At 38.1% G+C, this 23,972-nt stretch overlaps 1 protein-coding gene, 1 long non-coding RNA gene and 1 pseudogene across 10 annotated transcripts in view; 1 reads left to right on the top strand and 2 right to left on the bottom strand.

Moving 5' to 3' along the window:
- The window catches only part of PIK3C2G (phosphatidylinositol-4-phosphate 3-kinase catalytic subunit type 2 gamma), a 423,460-nt gene that overhangs the window by 278,714 nt on the left and 120,774 nt on the right, over positions 1-23,972 (bottom strand). For all 9 annotated transcript variants that reach the window (XM_028829285.2, XM_028829284.2, XM_028829283.2 and 6 more), the window contains 3 exons: positions 21,744-21,866; positions 11,315-11,446; positions 1,780-1,894 (listed from right to left, as the gene is read on the bottom strand). In XM_028829285.2, coding sequence (XP_028685118.2) covers positions 1,780-1,894; positions 11,315-11,446; positions 21,744-21,866 — 370 coding nt within the window. The remainder of the gene's footprint in view (positions 1-1,779; positions 1,895-11,314; positions 11,447-21,743; positions 21,867-23,972) is intronic.
- Positions 14,275-15,748, top strand: LOC144332682 (uncharacterized). The gene is made up of 2 exons (XR_013400652.1): positions 14,275-15,176; positions 15,272-15,748. It is a non-coding gene; the product is annotated as an uncharacterized LOC144332682 (long non-coding RNA).
- LOC703174 (zinc finger CCHC domain-containing protein 9-like) lies at positions 14,765-15,675 on the bottom strand (annotated as a pseudogene).

Below are 23,972 nucleotides of genomic sequence, written 5' to 3'. Positions count from 1 at the left end.
TGTTCCTCACATAATTTATTCTTTAATCTTAACTAACTTGCCATATTTTGAAACTGCCAACTCTTTTCTGAATCTGTGTGTTTGCATTGTGCTTTCCTTTATGACTGGATAATCCTTCCCACTGAAACTCGTTAGTGTGAATTTACTCATTCTATAAAGGGCATTCAAATGTCATGTCCTCTGGGTGTCTGTCTGTCCCCAGACTTTTTACATTTCTTTACTTTCCCTCAGAAATATTCATTGCTATTCTCGCTGTCTTAGTGTCCCTACAATGGCTATCCTATCTGTCACATTACATCAGTGTGAGTTGTCAAAGTCTGTCTCTCCAGCTGGATTTCGCATTCCTTGAATTCCTGGCTTAGTATTACGTATTCACTCCTTTTTGTAAGAGTGTTTACCACAATATTTGGAGCATAGTAGTCATATATGAAACATGAATCAAATGTGATTGAATTGAACCTCTAGCATTTTGCTATTTTTCTCTATTAGTAGAATATGTTTACCGGGTTTGTGATGAGTCTCTCCTCTTTATTCATAGATATACTTATCTTTTTGTTCTTTTAAAACAGAACAAGTGCTAATTGATAAGATATCATGTGTGGAGTGTGTATGATGTTGTGCCAAGACCTAATCTGAATAAGCATTCTTTTTTAACACGTCCACAGATTAGAAGTGGATCTTTAGGTGTCATCTGGTCGAATCTTCCTCCGCAAGAAGGTGATGCCATATTTTTATTAGTATTAATTTTTCCTTTCCATGTTAAATATTTTTCTGCACATCTTTCTCCACTCTATGTCCCAAACCCCTCACCACAAGCCTGGAAACTTAAGAGCCGGGAGACTCTACTAACTTCTTCTAGAGCAGTGATGTCAGCAGAGGAAATCCTTTTCTCAAAGCACATTTGACAATATCTGGAGACACTCTTTGATTGCCAGAACTGAGAAAGTCCCTTAGGCATCCCTAGTGGAAAGAAGCTGGGGATGGTGCTAAACATCCTGAAATACACAGAACAGCCCCCACAACAAAGAATTTTCTTGTCCAAAATGTCAATACTGGTAAGGCTGAAAATCTCTGTTCTAGAGGATGCTGCCCAGAGAATATTTTCTAATTTTTCCTATACAGATGCAAAGTTCATATTCCATGCATTTCTCTATATGAGACTGTGCATGCCTCACATTTCCAACCAATCTGATGAACTACAATCAGGAACCCATAAGGAGCTGTCAGCACAAAGGAAGAAAGCCTGAAGTAATTTACCACCTTTCTTTTATGATCACAAATCACACAGAGTAGAGAGACTTTAAGAAAAAAAAAAAGGATAATTAGTTTGCAGGTTTTTTTCCCTGCTACTCAGTTAATTGCTAGTCATTTTAGAAACATATAACAGAAGAGATTTTAAAGAAATATGACACAAAGCAGAGGCAGGTGTGAGTAGGATACCAAGTTAATAATACATACCAATGACTGTTTTTAGACAATAGAAAGAAAATGAATGCCCATAGTGAGTATACTAATGGCAACACTCCATAGTTCTCCAACATGACCTTGTTGGATGAAGCATGGTTTGAAACTGCCATTATACAAGCTGGGAGAAACGTGCTTTGAGAGTACTGTACATAAAATAAAAGCAGTAGAGGTTTCACAAATCCCAGAAGGCTGGAGGTAGAGAAGACTATTAAAATGTGTGATCCTGGAAGAAATTGTTTCTATAATTGACAGCAAACTACTTATCAACCAATACTTGCCATGTGTACTTTAATCTTGTAGCCCGGCACTTACCTGCAGGGTCACTGGGGATGGCTGACTTACATCCCACACTCCTGGTGCTATCATTTCTACGGGAGGCTCACTCTGTAATGTCATGCTGAATAGCATAGACCCGAGAATGGATTTTCTGCAAAAGACAACACATACAGACAGACAGGAGTCACTTCATGAGGGAAGTTATAATTATCTGTAAATGTTTCCTTTTGGAATACAAACATAATCCGCTCTTAGAGGGGCTTTATTCGGTTGCTAGAAAAGAAATGAGATAGTCCACCAGCCCAGACACTGATTAACAGTTCATTTCGAATATACCACATGCTTGGCTATTTTCATAAATGCCTACATTTATTTTCCACATGAGAAAATTATTTACCCACAGTGGTTTCTAATGGGTAGCATTTATTTTTAATTGCCATCAATGGTGATTATAAGGTGGGACTAAGAATTTCAGATTTATATTATTGGAGTTACAACTGCCTTAAATCAATACAGATGTCAACTCTTCAGAACATATTTTGCTCCATGGAGTGACTAAATCCCCTGGGAATCTTTAAAGATATAAGTTCTAAATTTATAGAAAAAAGGATTTAAATTAGCATAGCATATGCTCTGCAGAATAAAAATAGTTGCAGGGCTTCACGGAGGAAATGCTTCCTTATGCATAAATAGAAAGATTATTCATATTCTAAATGTTTAAAAATCAGTGGTAAATTACCATAGTAAATGAGAGTGCATACAGGGAAGGCTTTAAACAGGGACGAGTTCGTGGTTGGTTTTAACAGCTTCAGTAACATCCAAATCCACAGATCCTTATGTGAATTAAAAAAGAAGTTGTACGTGGCTCTGTATATGAATCAGAATACCAGTAAAATGTTCCAATGATCATGGAAAACAGTCTTGGATTTTAATATGCCAAATTGAAAGTGCAAAACTGAAAGTCAACAAAATTAAATTTAAGTTTATAAAGAACTTTAATGCCTCAAGTGAGCTTTTCTAAAAGCAATATACAATTCCATCTTGCCGTTTAACCGATCTTATGCAAAACATGAGGAAGAAATTCAACAAATAAAGCTTTCTTTAGACCTTTAGCTTTCTGAAGACTGCTTCTTTTATTATTTTCTCTATTTAAAGATATTGTCAGCACATATCTGCCTAGAGGAGTATAATGTGCTTTATTAAAATGTGGGCAGATGTTTTATACGACTTAAGAATATTCTTCTAGCAGGATGAATTTTGAGTCTTCTTTGTTTCTTTGTTCCATCCCTCCCTTACCTGAAGAAAATCTGTCTTGGTATAACAGTATCGGGGGTCCGGTATTAGTAAGCTATGGATTAGTTTAATAGAGGTAAAGATTAAAAAATTATTATTGTAGTTTTCACCTTTGCCTTTCAGAGCATATGACCTTCACTCCAAATGGCCAAATCCCCAACTATCTGGGAAAAGTTTTGCATTAGTGTTAGGCAGAATGCAAGAGGAGGAAGAAGCTTGTCCAACACGAAACTTGGAGGTCATATTGTTCTCCGCAGTATTTACAGAAAATGTTTCTGTGCATGGGAAAGAGTCAACAGAGGCGAGGAAGGAGGAGGATGTGCCATATTGGATAGGAGAACATGACGAAAGAAAAGCCCATCACTTCCTGGGAGTTTGGGAGGATGAGAAGTAGAAGGCAGAGAAAGGAGGAGTCGAGTAAGCATGGCGGACACAGGTGTCCCAGTTTGCCTCTCCTCTGCTTTGGCAAGCAGGTGGGGAGAAGTGTGAGATCAGTGAGCAAAACATAATGCTGAAGGCAGAGGAGCTCCTCTTCTCACTCCCTGTTTCAGATCCTGGAAGGCAATCACCTCTTGAGTGGTTCTGCACTGCTTGTGGCATGGCCATTAAACTTGGTGTCCGTGATTAACAAGCAGGAGGAACTCGTGAGTTTAGCTTTTCTGGGCCTTCTTTGCTTTCTGTGTAGTTGAGAAGGGATCTGGAAATATCTAAAGATTTTCAAGAGGGAGAGTTTCCAGAGTTTCCCTGGTGGGAATAAGGGCTTCTGTAATAAGGGCATCTGATAGGACCATTCAACCTGGGGCCAACTGGGAGTCGTTGGCAAACCTCAGGAGGGTCTATGGTGCCTGTGAAAGCCTGAGTCACCCAGGGCTTTCCAGGAAACCCTGGCCAAGCTGGGGGAGCCCCAGTCATGAGCTGGAGACTTCAGCTGTAACAAGCATCTGTCAGCTTAAAAAGGGGCTTTTATTTGGATATCAGAAGTCACCAGGGCAAAGGATCTCTTTTTATGTTTTTTGTTTTCTCCTTTTCTTATATATCCTTTCCCCCTCTTAGGAAGAGAGCCAGGGTATAAGAAATTTATCTGAGTGACCCAGCATTTTTATCCAAAAGAGACTGCATATTTCTAAAAGGACTAGTTAAAGTTACTGAACTAATACTTTATCACAGATGAAACTTTGTTTCTTCTCATTAGTTACAGGGTGGGAGCTCATGAGGAAGAGTGTGATACATGAGTTGCATTATTTATTCACACCTAAGTTGTGGAATGTGTTATATTTGCATCCTTACTATATTTTTATGTCTTGGCTATGCTATACTCCAAAAATCTGAGTGATCTAAGCTGGTCTGGACAGAGGATGAGGGTTCTCAAGAATTTGATGGTAATTACTGTGCCTGGATGGAGTCTTGGATGTATTAACAGTCACCATGGCTTTAACCCTGAGGCACATGTGGCAGAGTGAAGTCAGAACATTTGACATAGGTGTGTGTATGGGGCAATGTATCAACAAATGCATGTCTGTTATCCCAGCTACTTGGGAGGCTGAGGCAGGAGAATTGCTTGATCCTGGGAGGCAGAGGTTGCGGTGAGCCGAGATCATGCCATTGCAGTCCAGCCTTGGCAACAAGGGTGAAATTCCATCTCAAAAAGGCTAATACAATATTCATCTTAAAGCCATATATGTGTGTGTATGTGTGTGTGTATATATATATATATATATATAATATAAAATATTTATAACAAAGTCATATATATATAAATATATAATATTTAACTTAAAGTCATTCAGGGGGAAAAGGAAATAAATGTTTGGTGCTATTTTGGAGGTTCCTCATGTGTTTAATATTAATTTACTTTTTGATAACAAAATTTGCCTAAAAATCTTTTTGGATATTAGTTAATTAGTTAATTTACTTTTTGACAATAAAGTTTGCCTAAAAATATTTTTGTATATTGCAAGCATAATGGAGGGAATACATTTCCATGGACTTCTTTAAATAGAGAATATAAGGAAGATGAGGAAAATGAGATGTGAAATTGAAATGTGAAAAGATACATCTAAGTGTGTTGTTAGTTTTCAGAAAGAAGATGAAAATGAAAACTTTTATGACCAGGCAAATGGGGACCACTGGCCATTTTTTAAAGTATTACTCCTATGAAAACATTTATTATGTTAGTTAAATTAAACATTTTGAAGGCAGGAGACACAAAAAGAGAGTTTCATATAATGGAAAGAACACCAGACTTTGTGTCAGGACATCTGGAGCCTGTCTTTATTACCTTCCCTTTTTACCTTTTTTGAGCTTTTTGGACAAAATCAATGATCTTCAGAGTTTACATAGAGCTTTGAGGTTCTGCTGGTAGTTGAGGGTGAACTTCAGAAAGATGGGAAGATATAAGTTAGGCTGGGTTATAGGTTTGTAAATTCTCCTAACAAAACACATCCATGGAATCACTCTTATACTTTGAGACTTTTTAATATGATGCCATTAGAAGAAGGACTACACTGCTAAACATAGTATTTCAAAATATTTGTTCTGAAGTATCCTTAAGAATATTTTCAATTTAAATATATCATAGAAATTCATTGACTAGAAAAGCCAACACAAAATTTGTGACACCAGGAGAACAGATGGGCTGGTTTACCCTCTTTGGGCCCCATTTCCTCAAACAGTAAGGTAAGGTGTTTAAATAAAAACAATTATCAATTTTGGCCGTGGTATTCTATGTGCCCACTGCTGGCATCCTGGAGCCAAAGAATCTGTAGGCGGCAGGACCAAAAGACCTGATGTTATAAAATTCTTTGGGCGGCTGACTTTATTATGTCTAATAGGTTTCATGTGCAAGAGTAGAGCCCAGGCAAGACTGAGCTGGAACCCTGTTGTGTTAGGCTCTTCTTGTGTCACTAAAAAGAAATTCCTGAGATTGAATAATTTATAAAGAAAAGCCTGATTCTGCAGGCTTTACAGGAAGCAAGGTGCTGGCATCTGTTCAGCTTTTGGGGAGGCCTTAGGAAGCTCCCAATCGTGGTGGAAGGCAAAGAGTGAGCAGGTGTCTCACATGATGAGAGCAGGAGCAAGCTTTGAAGATGTGCCACACACTGCCAAACAGCCACATCTCGCAAGTACCCACTCACTATCTCAAGGACAGCCACAAGCCATGAAGGACCCACCTCCATTATCCAAACATCTCTCACCATGTCCTACCTCCAACACTGGAAACTACAATTCAACACAAGATTTGGAGGAAACAACATCCAAACTATATTATTCTGCCCCTGGTGCCTCAAATCTCATGTCCTTCTCACATTCCAAAATAAAATCATGCCTTCTCAATAGTCACCCAAAGTCTTAACTCATTTTAGCATTAACTAAAATGTCTGAAGTCCAAGTCCAAAGTCTCATCTGGAAATCAGTTCTTTCCACTTATGAGTCCATAAAATCAAAACAAGTTACTTACTTCCAAGATAAAATGGGGGTACAGAAATTGGGTAAACATTCTCATTCCAAAAGGGAGAAATTGGCCAAAAGAAAGGAGTTACAGGTCCCATGGAAGTCTGAAACCCAGCAGGGCAGTCATCAAATCTTAATGCTCCAAAATAACCCTTGATTCCATATCCTGCATCCCAAGCACATTGATACAATGGTGGGCTCCCAAGACCTTGGTCAGCTCTGCCCCTGTGGCTTTTCTATGCTGAGTTTGTAAGCTGCAGATGGCTCTACCATTTCAGAGTCTGGAGAACAGTGGCCCACTTCCCACATCTCCACTATGCAGTGCCCCAGTAAGGACTCTGTGAGGAATCCAACCCCGTATTTCTCCTCTGTACTTTTTTATTAGAGGTTCTCTGTGAGGGATCTGCCCCTGTAGCAGGCTTTTTCCTGGGCACCCAGGCTTTCCAATATATTCTCCGGAATCTCGCTGGAGGTTGCCAAGCTTCCTTCACTCTTGTACTTTGTGTGCTTGCAGTCTTAACACGTTGTGGAAGCTGCCAAGGATTATAGCTTGCACCTTACAAAGTGGCGGCCCAAGCGGTACCTGGGCCCCTTTGATTTGAGGCTGGAGCCAGAGCAACCTGGGTGTGGGGAGCAGTGTCCTGATGCTGCACAGGGCAGCAAGGTCCTGGGCCTAGTCCCAGAAACCATTCTTTCCTCCTAGGCCTCAGGTCTTGTGATGGGAGGTACTGCCTGGAATATCTCTGAAATGCCTTCAAGACATTTTTCACATTTTCTTGGCTATTAGCACCTGGCTATTTTTCAGTCACACAAATATGTCTAACAAGTGGTTGCTCCAAGTCCATTTCAACTTCTCTCCTGATAATGCTTTTTCTTTCTCTGCCACATGGTCAAGCAGCAAATTTTCCAAACTTTTACACTCTACTTCCCTTTTAAATACAAATTCCAATTTTAAGTCATTTCTTCATTCCTGAATCTGAGATGAGGCTGTTAGAAGCAGCCAGGCCACCTCTTGGATGGTTTACTGCTTAGAAATTTATCTTGTCAGATACCCTAAATCATCATTCTTAAGTTTAAACTTCCACAGATTCTTAGGGCATGAACACAATGCAACCAAATTCTTTGCTAAGGCATAACAAGAGTGACCTTTGCTTCAGCTCCCAATAAGTTCCTTATTGCCATCTGAGACCTTGTCAGCCTTTACAGAGTCTATATCACTATCAGCATTTTGGCCACAAGTATCTAACTAGTCTCTCAGAAATCCCAAACTTTATCTCATCTTCATGTCTTCTGAGTGCTCCAAACTCTCAACTTCTGCCTGTTACCCAGTTCTAACACCACAACCACAGATATCTTTATAGCAATACCCTACTCTGGTACCAATTTTCTGGGTTAGGTCATTCTTGCATTGCTGTAAGGAAATGCCTGAGACTGGGCAATTTAAAAGAAGAGAGGTTTAATTGGCTCACAGTTCTCTAGGCTTTACAGGAAGCATGGTGCTGGCATCTGCTGGGCTTCTGGGGAGGCCTCCAGAAGCTTATAATCATGGCAGAAGGCAAAGGAGGAGCAGGTGTCTCACATGGTAAGAGCCGATGGGAGGAGGTGCCGCATACTTCCAAACAACGAGACCTTGTGATTACCTAGTCAATATCTCGAGGACAGGACCAAGTCATGAGATCTGCTCCTATGACCAAAACACCTACCACCAGGACCCACCTCCAATGCTGAGGACCATAATTCAATATGAGATTTGGAGGGGACAATATCTAAATTATATCCCTCTTGTAGGGTAGTGAAGTGTTTACAGAGTGTTCATGGAGTAAGGCATGGCACCTAAGAGCAGGAAGGGAGGTGGCTTAAGGTAGTTAAAGCTCAGACCTGCATTCTAGTTCTTGTTCTATTCTAAGTAGTCTGGTGACCAACTGCCGGTTTTTAAATCTTCCTTCATCATAGAGTTCTTTATCTGTAAATGACATATTTGGACTAACTGACGGTCTCCTGGATAGGAGAGAAAAACAATAAGAAATTCTCATCCACAGTTTTTTTTGTTGTTGTTGTTATGATTTTGAAGATACAACTGAAACGATTTGATACAGTAGAGTCAGGGTTGGCTACTCGGGAAATTTTCTAACTAATCTAATTGTTTTGAGGTTAAGATTTATTTTAGACCTTTTTTGAACTTATGAAAAACATCCTAATTTTCCAAGGTTTTAAACTCACCTTGGGAGCTTTGAAAATACTGGTGCTCAGGCCAGGCACAGACCAATTAAATTAGAATCTTTGGGCATGCTTGGTTGGGCTTTGGGTTTATTTTTAAATCTCCTCAGAAAATTCTATTGTTTAATTGGGTTGAGAATCTCTGCTGAAGTAGCTTACCACAGTTTAAAAATGCTAAGTAACTATGATACTATTAATTTTGAACTTGAATAGGGGAGGAAGCTCATGGAAATTGCTGAGGTGAGGACAACACTTTCTCACTACATTATGGTGACGTTACAAATGTAGATGCAGTGGAAACCTTTTCTGCAAAACACGGGATTATAAAACTTCTGTGGGCCAAATTTACCTTTGGATTTGAGGCTTTTAAAAATAGAATTGAAGACAAGTTTGCATGCTTGAAACTGAAGAGGTTTATTTTTATTTTCAGACTTTGTTGATGCAGCCCTAACTGATTTATCTGAGTTTAATCACCATTGGTTTTTCTGAAACCCACTTCTGGAAACCACAAAGAGATAGGAAACCTTTAATTCTGCGTATTTTCAGTTGATATATGTGTTGGAAAAAATAATGATGTAAGCACTCGTTATAGTTCCACATGGCTAGCTATGGGCAATTTGAACTGTAATAAAAGACAGATTCAATACCAAATGTTTATGAGCAGGGATTACCCCATCAAAGGAAATGAAATTAAGTCACCAATTTGCTGTGATCTGGAAATATCTGCATCAAATAAATTGGGTTAGAATCTTTGTAACTTGAAGCAATGAGCAAAGTGGAGTCTTTGCAGTCTCCCAGTTGCCCCATGTGACGTATTTCTGGTTTCTTAAAAATATCTGTATTTCCTTAAATTGTCTACCACAGGAGAAAAGCAGATTTTCTGATTTTCAGGAGAAACAGGGCATTTTTCAAAAATGTTTAGAAATCCTTATTGAGTAATTGTTGAAGTGAGTTGTGTTTTTTGATGTCTCATTATCTACAATTTTGACATATCCCCTTGAACCAAATGCCACCTAGGATCAGTCCCAGATCCCATCTCTCACAAATGCTCATCTTCTATGACCACTCGCCTATAACGTGCTTACCAATGGTAAGTGACATATGACAAAACAACATGGAGGTGGTATTTTTACTATCATAACCATCTGGAAAAATGCCTTGACGATTAGTTATAAAGACAAAAATATTCCTAAATTCTTGTATGTTTAGTGTTTATTGATTGCTATGTGCAAGTAGTGTGTTACATGATGTGAGAGTAAAATGGACTTAACGTTTTTTTTTTTTTTCAGTGACTAGCTAGAAATATTCTACAAAAAATGGTAGATCTTACAAATACTGCAGGTGAAACTTTAAGGAAACTCACTCAAGAGAAGGAAGGACACTTGTATAGCTGTTCCTAGTGAGAAAGAAAATAAAGTTCTTAGCATACAAATCATATCTTTGAGATGTCTAACAGCAGTAGGTATTGCTTTTAGGGATAAACTGTTTCTTATAGACCTTGAAATCTTATTTCATTCTTTATCTCCTCTATAGGGACTGTTTTTTTCCCTCAATTCAATTTAGTAAACAAACCTGTACTGATTGCCTATTTATATGAGGTGCTACGTTAGATGATAGATATGACAAAGATAAATACATTCTCTGTCCTCAAGGAACAATGGTATAGAAATGGGCTAAAGCATGAAAACAAATAACAGAGCAACACACACACACACACACACACACACACACACACAGAGCTTACACCAGAATTAATCCAACGAAGAAGATTTGAAACATCTATTATGGTTGCTGATAATAATTTTTTATATTGATTAGGTCTGGGAAATAAAAATTAATAACTTAAAAAAATTTGTATCACCATATCTTTCTAAAACAGCAGAGGGAAAAACATATGTTATAAAAATATTAACATTACAATATATGTGCTGATTTTTTGAAAGTCCCAAATTTTATCATTTGATTCTGAAGCAAGACTAGCCATGTGAAAAATGGTTGATTTTTAAAAAATATTTTTTCCTTAATACCATAGAACATCATGTAATTGATTTTATCAAGTATTCTGAATATTAATATTTTCCAAGACTTATGGTTAAATGAACACTTCATTTTGCAATGATCGTTAGTTCTGAGAGAATATCTGAACTTATAATTGACCTAGTTTTCTGAAAAATATCACCTTAAAGTTACTAAATATTTCTTCTTGACAAGAAGAGGTCAGAAAGTCAGTTACCTTGTATAATTTTACTTTAGCCAGAATTCCATGACTTATATTCTTTCTAAATGACAGTATTAATCCAAATCATTTTGAATTACTAATTCCAAAGAAATCAGTTGGTCAGAAAAGAAAAAGTAATTGAGACTGGTCATGCCTATACCTTTTCATTATAAATGACCCCGCTGACAAGTTCAGCATGAGTCCTGTTTTGAAAGCCATTTCTACAATTTTACTTTTCAGTTCTGCTTTCAGCAGTCATGATTTATATTGAACTACGTCCATTTTAGAATAAAATGTCTTGATTTCCTCATTATGCCATATACTCCCAAATATTTACTTCTAAGAATGTTTTATTGAAATGATAGGCTTATTACTCACAATTGATACACTTACTCTTTTGGAAACAGTGGAAGACAAGTCCAAGCCAGTAAATTTGCATTGTTGGTTGCACAGGCAATCCCAAACAGTTTTACAGTGAGCATGGATTCCCTTGGAAGTGACTTTATTTCAAGGGGAAAATTGATCCTAAGAACAAAAGAAAGAAGTAGCATTACCTACCCAATTGTACTGATATTTTAATGAAAATGTTCTTATACTGTACTGGTCTGGGACAAAGATATTTAACTATTTGAATTGAGTCTGCCTCTTGAAATTTTTTGTTTAATCTGTAAAAATGAAAATTCAACAGAAATATGTAGAATAGTGAGCTTTTGTTAACTGATGAAACTTATTCCTGATCATGTTGACATGTAGGTGTATTTTTAAAAGTTACAATAACTTGAACATTTATTCTTAATCTGTTGCAAGCACAGATGAAAAACAGACTTAGAAAGACACTGTGTTAGGGAGTTGGAGGAGGCAGGAAATAACTCAAAATGATTCTGAAAGATTAAGCTATAATGAGGTGGAGATTTGGAAAAGAATATTCCAGAAAGAGGAAAAAGCACAGACAGGGGCATATATGGATGAACGACTAGGTGTGTCTGATAAATGGTGAACAGTTCATTGTGGCTAGAACAAAAGATGAAGTCAAGTTGACAGGGGAAATTATGGAGGATGTAATTAGAAAGATAAGTGGTTGCCAGAATACTTAAGAGCTCTACATGCCAGGCAAAAGAATTTGAACTTTTCCCTAAAGTCAAAAATAAATATTTGAAAGAGCCAAATTGTAGAGAGTTTTTTGTCATTTTAAATGTGAACCATTCTGGATCATGATGAGGTCCTAGGAATTTGTGGGATGGTCACTGAAATGTAACACATATACAGTCTCTGGATATGATAAGGTCAAGACACTCTGAACTCAGATACTGGATAGATTATAGATACTAGCAAATTAAATTGGCTAAGGATAGACACAAGGTTTTTGATGGTGAGAAAAACTCGAGTTTGGGTTGAAGGCATCAATATATATAAGGTAGTGTCCAGAAGGTCATAAATACTACTATAAGACTGGGTGGGGTATACATAGGTGGCATGATTGTTTGAGAAGGGGCTTTTGACAGAAAGTTGAGATTGTGATCTGACATCCCTAATAGGGGCAGGGAGACATGTACCTTTCATTCTTTTCTGGAGTCATCTGAATTGTATAGAATTATATGATCAGGAAATGAAAGAAATTTTTTTCTTTCAATTTTCTCAGGAGATCAAGAGATGAAAGAAATGTTTTTTTCCTAGGAGCTGAGATGGGGAGATATGTTTACTAGTAGGTGAGAATGCTAAAGAGGAATGAGAAAATTGGAATAAACTTTGGCAGACAAGGCCAGAGTCATGGGAGATAAATCACTGATGAATGGGAAGGATACAGAGGAGACTTGAAGAGTGACTGAGCAGCTTTATGGGATGATACCTGATGGCCATGAGGTGTGAGGGAAATACACAGAATCTACTGGCCTTGTCATTCCTGGTTGAACTATGATGTTAAATTGTTTGAGCAGTAGGTGATTATTAGAGTACCAATGATGACCAAAGCCTATTGTCCAACTGAAAGGTGCTGACTGAGGTTCACCCAGCTGAGGCCTCAGGTAATATTAAGCATCTTCTCACACTAGGAATTGGCTTTCTAATCTGGAGACTAGGGAGCAGTTTTTACCCTGGGTTTCAAATCAAACATTGGTGACTCCTTTTTTTCAGTGCCTGTACAGCATCCAACCTTGGGGATAAGGAGAAGTTAAGTCAATGACCATAATTGAATTTGAGGAAGTACATCTCTCTCTCCTTCTCATGGTGTCCACTGAGATAATCAAATCCAGATCCAGCATGGTCATAGAGCAGTGAGCAGGATGAAAGACAGAAGAGCTATTTTAGAAGTAAAAAGCGGCCGGGCGCGGTGGCTCAAGCCTGTAATCCCAGCACTTTGGGAGGCCGAGACGGGCGGATCACGAGGTCAGGAGATGGAGACCATCCTGGCTAACAGGGTGAAACCCCGTCTCTACTAAAAAATACAAAAAGCTAGCCGGGCGAGGTGGCGGGCGCCTGTAGTCTCAGCTACTCGGGAGGCTGAGGCAGGAGAATGGCGTGAACCCGGGAGGCGGAGCTTGCAGTGAGCTGAGATCCGGCCACTGCACTCCAGCCTGGGCGACAGAGCGAGACTCTATCTCAAAAAAAAAAAAAAAAAAAAAAAAAAAGTAAAAAGCATAACTAATGTCTGATTGTTGGCATACCAGTGAACTAAAACAATAAAGAATTAAAGATGCATTCTAGTTTCTAGATTACAACAGATATTTTGGTTTTTTTATTTTCATATTTTTATTTCCAGAATTTCTTTTTTTAGCGTTTATTTTAGGTTGGGGGTACCTATGAAGGTTTGTTACACAGGTAAACACATGCCATGGTGTTTGTTGTACATATTATTTCATCATCCAAGCATTAAACCCAGTATTCAATAGCTATCTTTTCTGCTCCCCTCCCTCTCCCCACCATCCCCCCTCAGGTAGATCCCAGTGTCTGTTCTTTCCTTCTGTGTGTTCATAAGTTCTTTTTATTATTATTATTATACTTTAAGTTCTAGGGTACATGTGCACAACATGCAGGTTTGTTACATATGTATACACGTGCCATGTTGGTGTGCTGCACCCATCAACTCGTCATTTACATTAAGTATATCCCCTAATGCTATCCCTCCCCCCACCCCCCACCCCATGACAGGCCCCAGTGTGTGATGTTCCCCACCCTGTGTCCAAGTGTTCTCATTGTTCAGTTCCCACCTATGAGTGAGAACAGGCAGTGTTTGGTTTTTTGTCCTTGCGATAGTTTGCTCAGAATGATGGTTTCCAGCTTCATCCATGTCCCTATAAAGGACATGAACTCATCCTTTTTAATGGCTCCATAGTATTCCATGGTGTATATGTGCCACATTTTCTTTTTTTTTTTTTCCACAATAGAAAATGGATTTTTATTCCATATTTTAAAAATATAGACTCTCTAGCAACTTATAAATTTCTATTATAATAATAAATTGATACTTTGAGCCAAGAAAATGATATAACCAAAAATTCATTTGTACCCTTTGTTTAGGGGTGTTTTACATTTATGCATAATTTTGCTTTTATAAAAGATGATTGTTACAATCAGGTATACAACTACTTGGTTATGCCTAAGTTCTGTCTCTTAAAATATGTTCTTTTAGAGAATCCATTTAATCATCTTATTCTTCAATTTTCTCCAAACAGTGCTAGAAGTACAATTTGATGGACAGAATAAACAAAATTGTTTTCCATCACACCCAGATCATACTGATATCTACAGTATAGTCCTGGCTACAAGGGAGCTCAACTCTAACTCGTGATGTGGGCCTGGTTTAGAAAGTAGCGACGAGGTGGTAACTAATGATGGTGCTAGTTGTTATCAAAAATTAACAACTTTAGGTATTTTTGTTTTGGGTTTTTGCGGTTTAGGTGCATCCAAAATTTCTTCATAGTCTGCACTCATTCCCTTTGCCCAGCGACCAACTGTGACCATTCGCTCTGAATTCTGACTTTCAGGGCAATCTTTCTTTAAATGTTCCACAAAGAGTCACAAAGCTTGCAGCTGCCACCATCAGCATAGAGTCCTTCGGGATTATCCGGACAAGATCTAGACAGCTGCCCCATTTCTCCACAAACAAAACATTTTGCAAAAGGAAATTCGCCAAGAGCCGGGTCTACCTTAGCCTTACACTTGGTTATTTCGTGCTCTGTGGACCCACACCTGTAACATATCCCAGTGCCCATGTCTTGATTTTCAAGGGTGGCAGGGCAATCTGCAATTCCATGGCCAGGTTTTCTACAATGGAAACACACCATTGCATTTTTCTTTGCCGCTTGTCTTTTTGATTTTCAAGGGTGGCAGGGCAATCTGCAATTCCATGGCCAGGTTTTCTACAATGGAAACACACCATTGCATTTTTCTTTGCCGCTTGTCTTTTTAATCTTCTTCCTTCCCATCGACTCTTTCTTTAAAACAACTGCAATTTCTTCCCTTACTTCCTCACTGTCTGTTGCTACAATTTGCCCATTGTGAACCATCTGTGAATTCTGTCTTAAGTATTCTATGAATCCATTCACATCTTCATTTAAGTACTCCTTTTTCTTTTTCTTCTTTTTATGTTTTGCTTGGGGTGCATCATTTTTGAGGGATAGCCTATTGGCTTCACGTTGTTTACGATTTGGTAGGTTTTGGCTTGTTCCCTCAAAGGATCCCTTCTTCATGTCCTCCCATGATGTTGCAGGCAAGGGTCTCTTGTTACATGTGGTACTAACTCGGGCCCACCTGGTCATAATTCCATCAGAGGTACCTCACTGCGCTGCCGCGCAGCTTCTTACCGCGCACGAATCCCCCAGAGCAGTCGAGTTCCACATTTTCTTAATCCAGTCCATCATTGATGGATATTTGGGTTAGTTCCAAGTCTTTGCTATTGTGAATAGTGCCTCAATAAACATACATGTGCATGTGTCTTTATAGCAGCATGATTTATAATCCTTTGGGTATATACCCGGCAATAGGATGGCTGGGTCAAATGGTATTTCTAGTTTTAGATCCTTGAGGAATCGCCACACTGTGTTCCACAATGGCTGAACTAGTTTACAGTCCCACCAACAGTGTAAAAGTGCTCCTATTTCTCCACATCCTCTCCAGCACCTACAACAGATATTTTTAACTGATAGGGAACACAGAAGTAAGAGGAAATTGGGATGAGAATAATTAGTACAGTTTAGGGTATGATATTATTGAGTTAATGATAATTGTGAGATGCCAATACATAAACTGTCTGTGGAGAGGATGGGTCCAAGTTTAGATTTGTATATGTCTATGCTCAAAAAATGACCTTATTGACTAAGATGCATTTAATCTTTCTAAGTAATGCATTTAACCTTTCTAAGTCTTACTTTTCCTTTTTCACAAAATGGAACTGCTATTATATAACACAATATATGGCAAATTGTAGGTTGTATACCAGCATTATATTCATTTATTCAATCAGTATTATAATTATTTATATCAGCCATTGTGCATTTAGTACACTGGTTTGTAAAAAACACATTCCTTGTAGACAGATGAAATGTAAGTTGATATGATTTGGCTTTGTGTCCCCACCCAAATCTCATCTTGAATTGTAATCTCCAGGTGTTGAGAGAGGGACCTGGGGGGAGGTGATTGGATCACAGGAGCGGTTTCCCCCATGTTGTTCCCATGATAGTGAGTGAGTTCTTAGAGATCTGATGGTTTTCTTAGTGGCAGTTTCTCCTGCTCTCTCTCTTTTCTTGCCACCTGGTGAAGAAGGTGCTTTCTTCTCCTATCCCTTCTGCCATGATTTTAAGTTTCCTGAGGCCTCCCCAGCCATGCGTAACTGTGAGGCAAGTAAACATCTGTCCTTTATAAATTATTCACTCTCAGCCAGGGGCGGTGGCTCATGTCTGTAATCCCAGCACTTCTGCCAAGACAGGCAGATCACTTGAGGTCGGGAGTTCGAGATCAGCCTGACCAGCATGGAGAAACCCTGTCTCTACTAAAAATACAAAATTACTGAGGCATGGTGGCTCATGCCTGTAATCCCAGCTACTCGGGAGGCTGAGGCAGGAGAATTGCTTGAACCCGTGAGGCAGAGGTTGCAGTGAGCTGAGATCGCGCCACTGAAGTCTAGCCTGGGCAACAAGAGTGAAACTCCATCTCAAAAAAAAAAAAAAAATTTACCCAGTCTTTTCTAGTATCTTTCTGACAGTGTGAGAACTGACAAATACATAAGTCTATCTAGACTTAATGGAGAAAAATAAAGAAAAGATTAGAGTGAGAAGAACCTTCTATTGTTAACATTGTCAAATTTTAGATTAAAATATTAAATTGGATACCTACATGTTTAGGTATCCAAAACTAAAAGTGCTCTCTTTCTTTTCTTTCAAATTCTTTTATACTTGTCATATTCATTTAAGGTAATATGGACATATTTCTCAGCTTAAAAGAAGCTCTGAAACTTGACATAAAACGCTGATGATCCTGTGGAATGCACAGCAATTTCTTTAATGTTCTTTCTTTCACCTATAATTGACTTTTTATTCAGCTTTCATATTTCTGTGCTAGGATGAAAACTGTAATTTCACTTTATTTCTCACATGATCTAGAATGTTCCTTTTTTCCCATTAAGTCTGGCTTCTTCATGTATAACTTTACTTGTGAGTTTTTTTTTTTATATAACAAGAATGAAAGAAATTATATAAGTTACAGTGGATAGTTACTGCCAATCTCCATTCTGTCGTTTTTATTAATAAAAATAAATTCCTTTAGGATAAGAATAAGTGCTTCCCAAGTAGTTATTTATTCATTCTTTAATACCTATGAATTTTTAAAGTCAGAATAATCTTACCTTCACTGAAAATTTTTTTAACTTTTGTATGGCTACTTAAAAATCAAAGGAATAAACTTTCAGATAAAAAGGAAAAAAAAAGAGACAATCAGTAAGTGGAAACGGATTTTTTTTTTTAAAACCAAGGAACAGGTGTCGATCTCAAGTTTTAACCACGTTTGCCTCACGACACTATTTAAGAATGAGCAATCACTACAATTTTTCTTAAAATCGTTTTATTGTATATGAAATAGTTTTGCTAAAACCAGAGTAAGCTTCTGAGAGTGAAAAATGAGAGATTTTGAAAGCTACACTTTTATTTATTTATTTTTATTTATTTATTTATTTATTTTTATTTTTTGAGACAGAATCTCACTTTGTTGCCCAGGCTGGAGTGCAGTGGTGTGATCTCGGCTCATTGCAACCCCTGTCTCCGGTGTTCAAGCAATTCTTCTGCCCTGACCTCCCAAGTAGCTGGGATTACAGGTGCAGGCCACCATGCCCGGCTAATTTTTGTATTTTTAGTAGAGACAGGGTTTCGCCATGTTGGCCAGGCTGGTGTCAAACTCCTGACCTGAAATGATCCACCTCCCTAAGTGCTGGGATCACAGGAGTGAGCCACTGCACGTGGCTGAAAGTTACATTGTTTAGAAGTCTCCTATTAATACCGAAAAAAAAATGAAAACACTAAACAGTAGACCATTGCAAGTACTTTTCACTGAGTGAAATGGGGAGCTAGTTCAGGATTTTTAGACAGAAGAATGGCATGCCTTGACTGATATTTTAAAGAGATGACTTTAGCTGTTGTGCAAGAACTGATATTTTAAAGAGATGACTTTAGCTGTTGTGCAAGAACTATGAAGGTGTAAGAGAAGTAGGGCGACCATTATAAAGCTATTGTGGTATAGAGAGGAGAGATGATGGTTGTTTAGACCATTGAAGGTGATGAGAACATACTCTGGATATGCTTTGAGAAGAGTGCCATTAAGATTTTCTGAACATAGGGTCTGAAATGAGATTCAGGCTAAGGATTTTGATCTAAACAATCAGAATTAGAATTGATTATCCAGAGTGGCCATCCATGGTTGGAGTGGTTTGAAATGTAAGATCAGAAATTTAGTTTAGGATATATTGATTCTGTAAGTATGGAGTTTGTGACTGATGCCTGGGTTGGTGATATAAATTTGGGAGCTGTTGGCATTTAAATTGTATTTAAAGGTATACGACTATAAGAGAAAAGTGAGGGAATAATGACGCATACAACAGAGAAGAGAGTTAAGGGCTAAGATCAGAATCAGTCTGGGAGAAGAAAAGGACATGGAGAACAAATGGCCAGTGAGGTAAGAGTCAGCCATGTGGAAAGCAAATTTTAAGATGGAGGGTGAGATCAACAGTGCCAAAAGCTTCTGATAGGTCGTGTAAGATGAAGATTGAGAAACAAACATTGGATTCAGCCATGAAGTTTACTGGTGACAATTTCAGTGGAGTAGAAGTGATGAAAGCCTGATTGGAGTATGTTATACAGCAGAGAAAAAGAAAAAACTTAAATAAAGTGAATATAGATAGTTACTCGGAAGGTGTCACTACAAAGCAGAGAAAAGAAATGGGGTAGCTGCTGGCAGGAAGATGGAGTAGAATAGAGGTTGTTATTATTTTATTTCTTAACTTAAAACTTGAATACTATTCATGGGATGTAAATGCTCTTGTCAAGATTTTATATGTTGTAAGAAAAAGTATGTAAGTCACAGTGAAACCATCAGCTTAGGAGTCACAGTGGGTCTAAATGCTAGCTCTGACACTTTCTGTTTGTGGGAACTGGTCCAAGTTAGTAAGTGTCAGAACTAGCATTCAAAATTTTTTCTTTGAAATTGAGTTCAGAATTAGATTTTTATCTTGAATTACCTATATGACGGCATAAGTGTGTTGAAAATAAATCTGATGTTTTAAAACAACCAGAAATTACTTTTAATTAAATCAGAAGAATAATTTTAGGGATTGAGCAGATTAACAGTTTTTTTTTTTTTTTTAGACTTGCTCTGTAGCCCAAGGTGGAGTGATTTCGGCTCACTGCAACCTCTGCCTCCTGGGTTCGAGCAAGTCTCCTACCTTAGCCTCCCGTGTGGCTAGGATTACAAGTGTGAGCCATCATGCCCAGCTAATTTTTATATTTTTAGTACAGATGAAGTTTCACCATGTTGGCCAGACTGGTTTCAAACTTCTGACCTCAAGTGATCCATCCGCCTCAGCCTCCCAAAGTATTGGGATTATAGGCGTGAGCTGCCGCACCTGGCTTGGTTAATAACTTTTTAAAGGAGTCACTTGTTATACAAAATTTATTAATTTGCCCAATAACACTTATGGGACTCTTTGTCTGGTGCTGTTTTAGCTGATGGTGACTAAATCAATTTTTTTAAAAATCTTTGTATCATTTGGTAGGAGCATATATAAATCTACACAAACAGTAGGTACCATAAGAGAAATTTACAGATTACACCAAGCAAGGGAAGAAAAGATGGACAATTTTGTCCAATGATACAGGAAGGGTTTATACAGGCGGTAAAAGGTGCATCCTGAAAGATAATTACGTGTTTCCCAGATGGGTGAGTGGAACACTGTGTTCCTGATGCATGGGGGATCCCTGGCAGAGGCCTGACTTCTCAGTTCATAGTTAGGGTAAGTAGATCAGATGCAAAGAATGACTGGTGGACAGTCAAGGGATAGTTAGGGTAAGTAGATAAGATGCCAATGACGGGTGGATAGCAAGAACAGGGAATGGGGTTAATTCTAGAGGTAAAGATGCAGATATAGGTAGGGGCCATACCACAAAAGGCCTTGTGTGCTTTGCTAAATAATTTGTACTTTGCCTTATAAGAATTGGAGAGCTACTGAAAAATTTTACAAGCAGAGTTGATTCTATGAAAGAAAAAGGGATATTATTATTGAATGTCAGGTCTTTGGTCAAAGGAATAAAGAATCTTACCCAAAGAAGGGGAGATAGAGATTGTCATGGTCCTATAAGAGGGCAGATTTAGCTTGGAATGGGAGCGGCCATGAAGTATGTGAGAATTGAAGGTCACGTGCCATGTTTCAGGATACAGTCTCCATTGATTGTGGTAAGAGTAAGAGTAGAATAGATGGTGCGATCTAACATTATCCTCTTCTACAAATTCTGACACGTATTTATTAATGGAAAAGCATCATACTGGGAGTCAAATTATCTTCTAAGAACGCCAGATCATCTGAAAGAGCTGAGGAGAAATAGGCTGGGGAATTTTCTTCTGCTTGAGGTGGGAAGAATATTGATCTAAGTGAAGCAATAGAGACTGCAGGGAAATGACTGGCAGAGCAGTGAGGAAATGCAGCAGTAACCATGGAAAAGCTGTGAATGAGGCTGATGAGCCATCTGGGGCTCTGAGTAAAGGGAGGGCTTAAGTTGGGTGCAGAGAGCAAAAAAGTGGAGAAAGACAGTGATAATGTTAGGAAGGTACTTTATCTTCTTGATTTAACAAATCTTTACAGAAGAAGGAAGTGGGAGTCAGTCACCCCAAATTAAGCTTACACATATATAGATGTTTATTGTCAAAAAACTTGATTGTTTAAATAAATTTGTACTTCAGTGAGAAAATTGAGAAAATGGAGATTACCCACATTATCAGGAGGGCTATCTTTTCTTTGTTATACCTGGACTCCCTCCACTCCTGCCTCAAAGAGAGCATATTCCTGATATGCACAGTGTGTGAATGATTAATAAGTCTTCTTCTTTTTTCAATTTCCCTTTTTTCTCAGTTCAATAATGTGAATTGGACACTTGTCTAGGTTTCTAAATGGACTTTTAATCAGTTGAATTGAACAGTCAGTTATCTGTTATCCCTAGCATATTTATCACACCACTGAATCAAATCAACTGGCAGCATATTTTTTAATCACATCCTTTGCTTTTTAAAAAAAGGGGGAAAAAGCTGACCTTTATTAGATAAATAATCCAGACAGAGTAAAGATTAAACTTACGTTTCATTCCAATTGACCAAGAAAAAAAATAACTTCTTGACTGGAATATTTCTGTAGTTTCTCACTTGGCACAGCTTCTTTCCAGCATATGTAAGCCAACAGGTAAAAGAAAATGCTTTGTAGCTAAAAAGAAACAACATCAATTCAATATGCTTAGCAGTTTAAAGAAACCAGCTTTCTATATGGGTCAATTATTTTTGTAGTCAAAAGTCAAATGATAAAGTGATGTTTGCTTGCATAAAGCATGCTTTAAAAATTGCTTCAAGAATTTATGCTGGGTATGTCAACAAGACTGTGGAATAGGAGGCCCTAAGACCTTCCTTTATTCATGGAGAGCAAACTTCAACAATATGCTGACTGATTCCTTTTGTAAGAAAACCAGAAACCAGTTAAGCGGCTCCTGTATCCCAGGTGAATTCAAAACCAGCCACGTCAAAGTTGGTAGAAAAATTTGTGGCACTCACTTACCAGAGCCTCTTCCCTGGCACAGGGTGGCATGATCAGAAAGAAACTCTCAACTTCTGGCTTCCCATCAAGGAGGGAAAGAGAATATGGGAACATACATCTAACACTTAGACTTAGTACCATCAAGGCTACCCAAGGAACTAGCTTTTGTCTTTCCTGGATATAAATGCTGACAGGAAATGTCACCAGTTTAGGGGCCACTGAAAACAAAGATGATGGTTTTTACTAGCACATACTTGCTATTGCTTCTCTCCATAACTCAGCATAGAATGATTTTTTTAAAAACTGCAATTTATGGCTTCTCCTTGGGTAGGAAAAGAGTTGATTCGTGTGTCTATCATTCCAGTTTTGGGGCTACTATCAGAAGGACTAGTTTCTGTCTTGTCTGTCTTGGAGCACTGACAGGACCCTGCATACCCTAGAGGCCTGGAGACTGTTGAGAACAAAAAAAAGTTGGGTGGCTTCTTATTGTTCCAGATGTCCTATGATACATTGGACAAAGCCTGTATACCTTGTCAGCCTCTCCCTGGTCAGGGAAAATGATGGGGAATAAAGGAGCATATGTCCAACACTCCAGCTTTTAAAGAGTTTGCCTGAGGGACTGGTTTCTGTCTTATCCAACTAGAAGCACTGACGGGATGCAGCATACTTTAGAAGCACAGTCCTGAAAACAAAATAATCTGATCACCTCACAGAAATTCCAGAGAACCTGCAGTACCACAGACAGACACCAGAAGAAGCAAGAAAACATGAGCTCCAAGAGACAGAAACCAGAAAAATCCCTCTAATTGCAAATTTATAAGTACAAGCAGAGTGAAGATGCACTCATATAAAAAGTTTGGAAGGCACCCAGAATCTCTAGCCAGGCTTATTTTTGAAGCTTTTTTTTTTTTTTCAGTGTGAAGCCAGACCATAAAGACTGAGAGAGTTAGCTGTTTTTTCAAATGCACAGATCTCAACACAAGGTCATAAGGCACACAGAGAAACAGGGAATCATGACCTAGCCAAAGAAATAAAGGAACAAAACAAACCAATTCTAAGAAAATAAATATATATAAATTACATGACAAATAATTCAAAATAACCATCATAAAGATACTCAATGAAAAATTATGGATGAATAAAATGAGAATACCAACAAAGATATAGAAAATATTATAAAAATAACCAAATAGAAATTTTGGAGCTAAAGGATACAATAGCTGAGTTGAAAAATGTACTAAAGAGATTCTGAGGCAGACTTCATAAAGCAGAGGAGATAATCAGTGAACTTGAAGACAGGTTATTTGAAATTATCCAGCCAGAGAAGCCAAAAATGAAAACAACAACAACAACAACAAAAACCCCACAATGAACTGAAGAAAGCCAAAGGGAATAATGGGCACCATCAAGTAGGCCAATATATCAATATATCATTATGGGATTTTCAGAAAGAGAAAAAAGAAAAAAAAGAGGGAGGAAAGCTCATTTGAAAAAGTAGTGGTCAAAAACTCCCTAAATTTGGGGAAGAAAATGAACACCCAGATTCAGGAAGCCCACTGGATGCCAACTATGAAGAACCCCAAAGAACCCCAAAAAGACCCCACAGGGACATATTAGGATCAAATTATAAAAAGTCAAAGAAAAAAGACAATTTCACAAGCAGCTAGAGAAAGTGACTAATCACGTATAAGAGAACATTCATAAGATTATTAGTGTATTTTACAGCAGAGACTTTGTAAGCCAGAAGGGAGAGAAATAATGTATTTAATATGCTGAAAGAAA

The sequence above is a fragment of the Macaca mulatta genome, chromosome 11, assembly GCF_049350105.2.
Source record: "Macaca mulatta isolate MMU2019108-1 chromosome 11, T2T-MMU8v2.0, whole genome shotgun sequence".
NCBI lineage: Eukaryota > Metazoa > Chordata > Mammalia > Primates > Cercopithecidae > Macaca > Macaca mulatta.
Note: the sequence above shows the minus strand (reverse complement) of the source record. Positions and strands in the feature narration are given on the sequence as shown.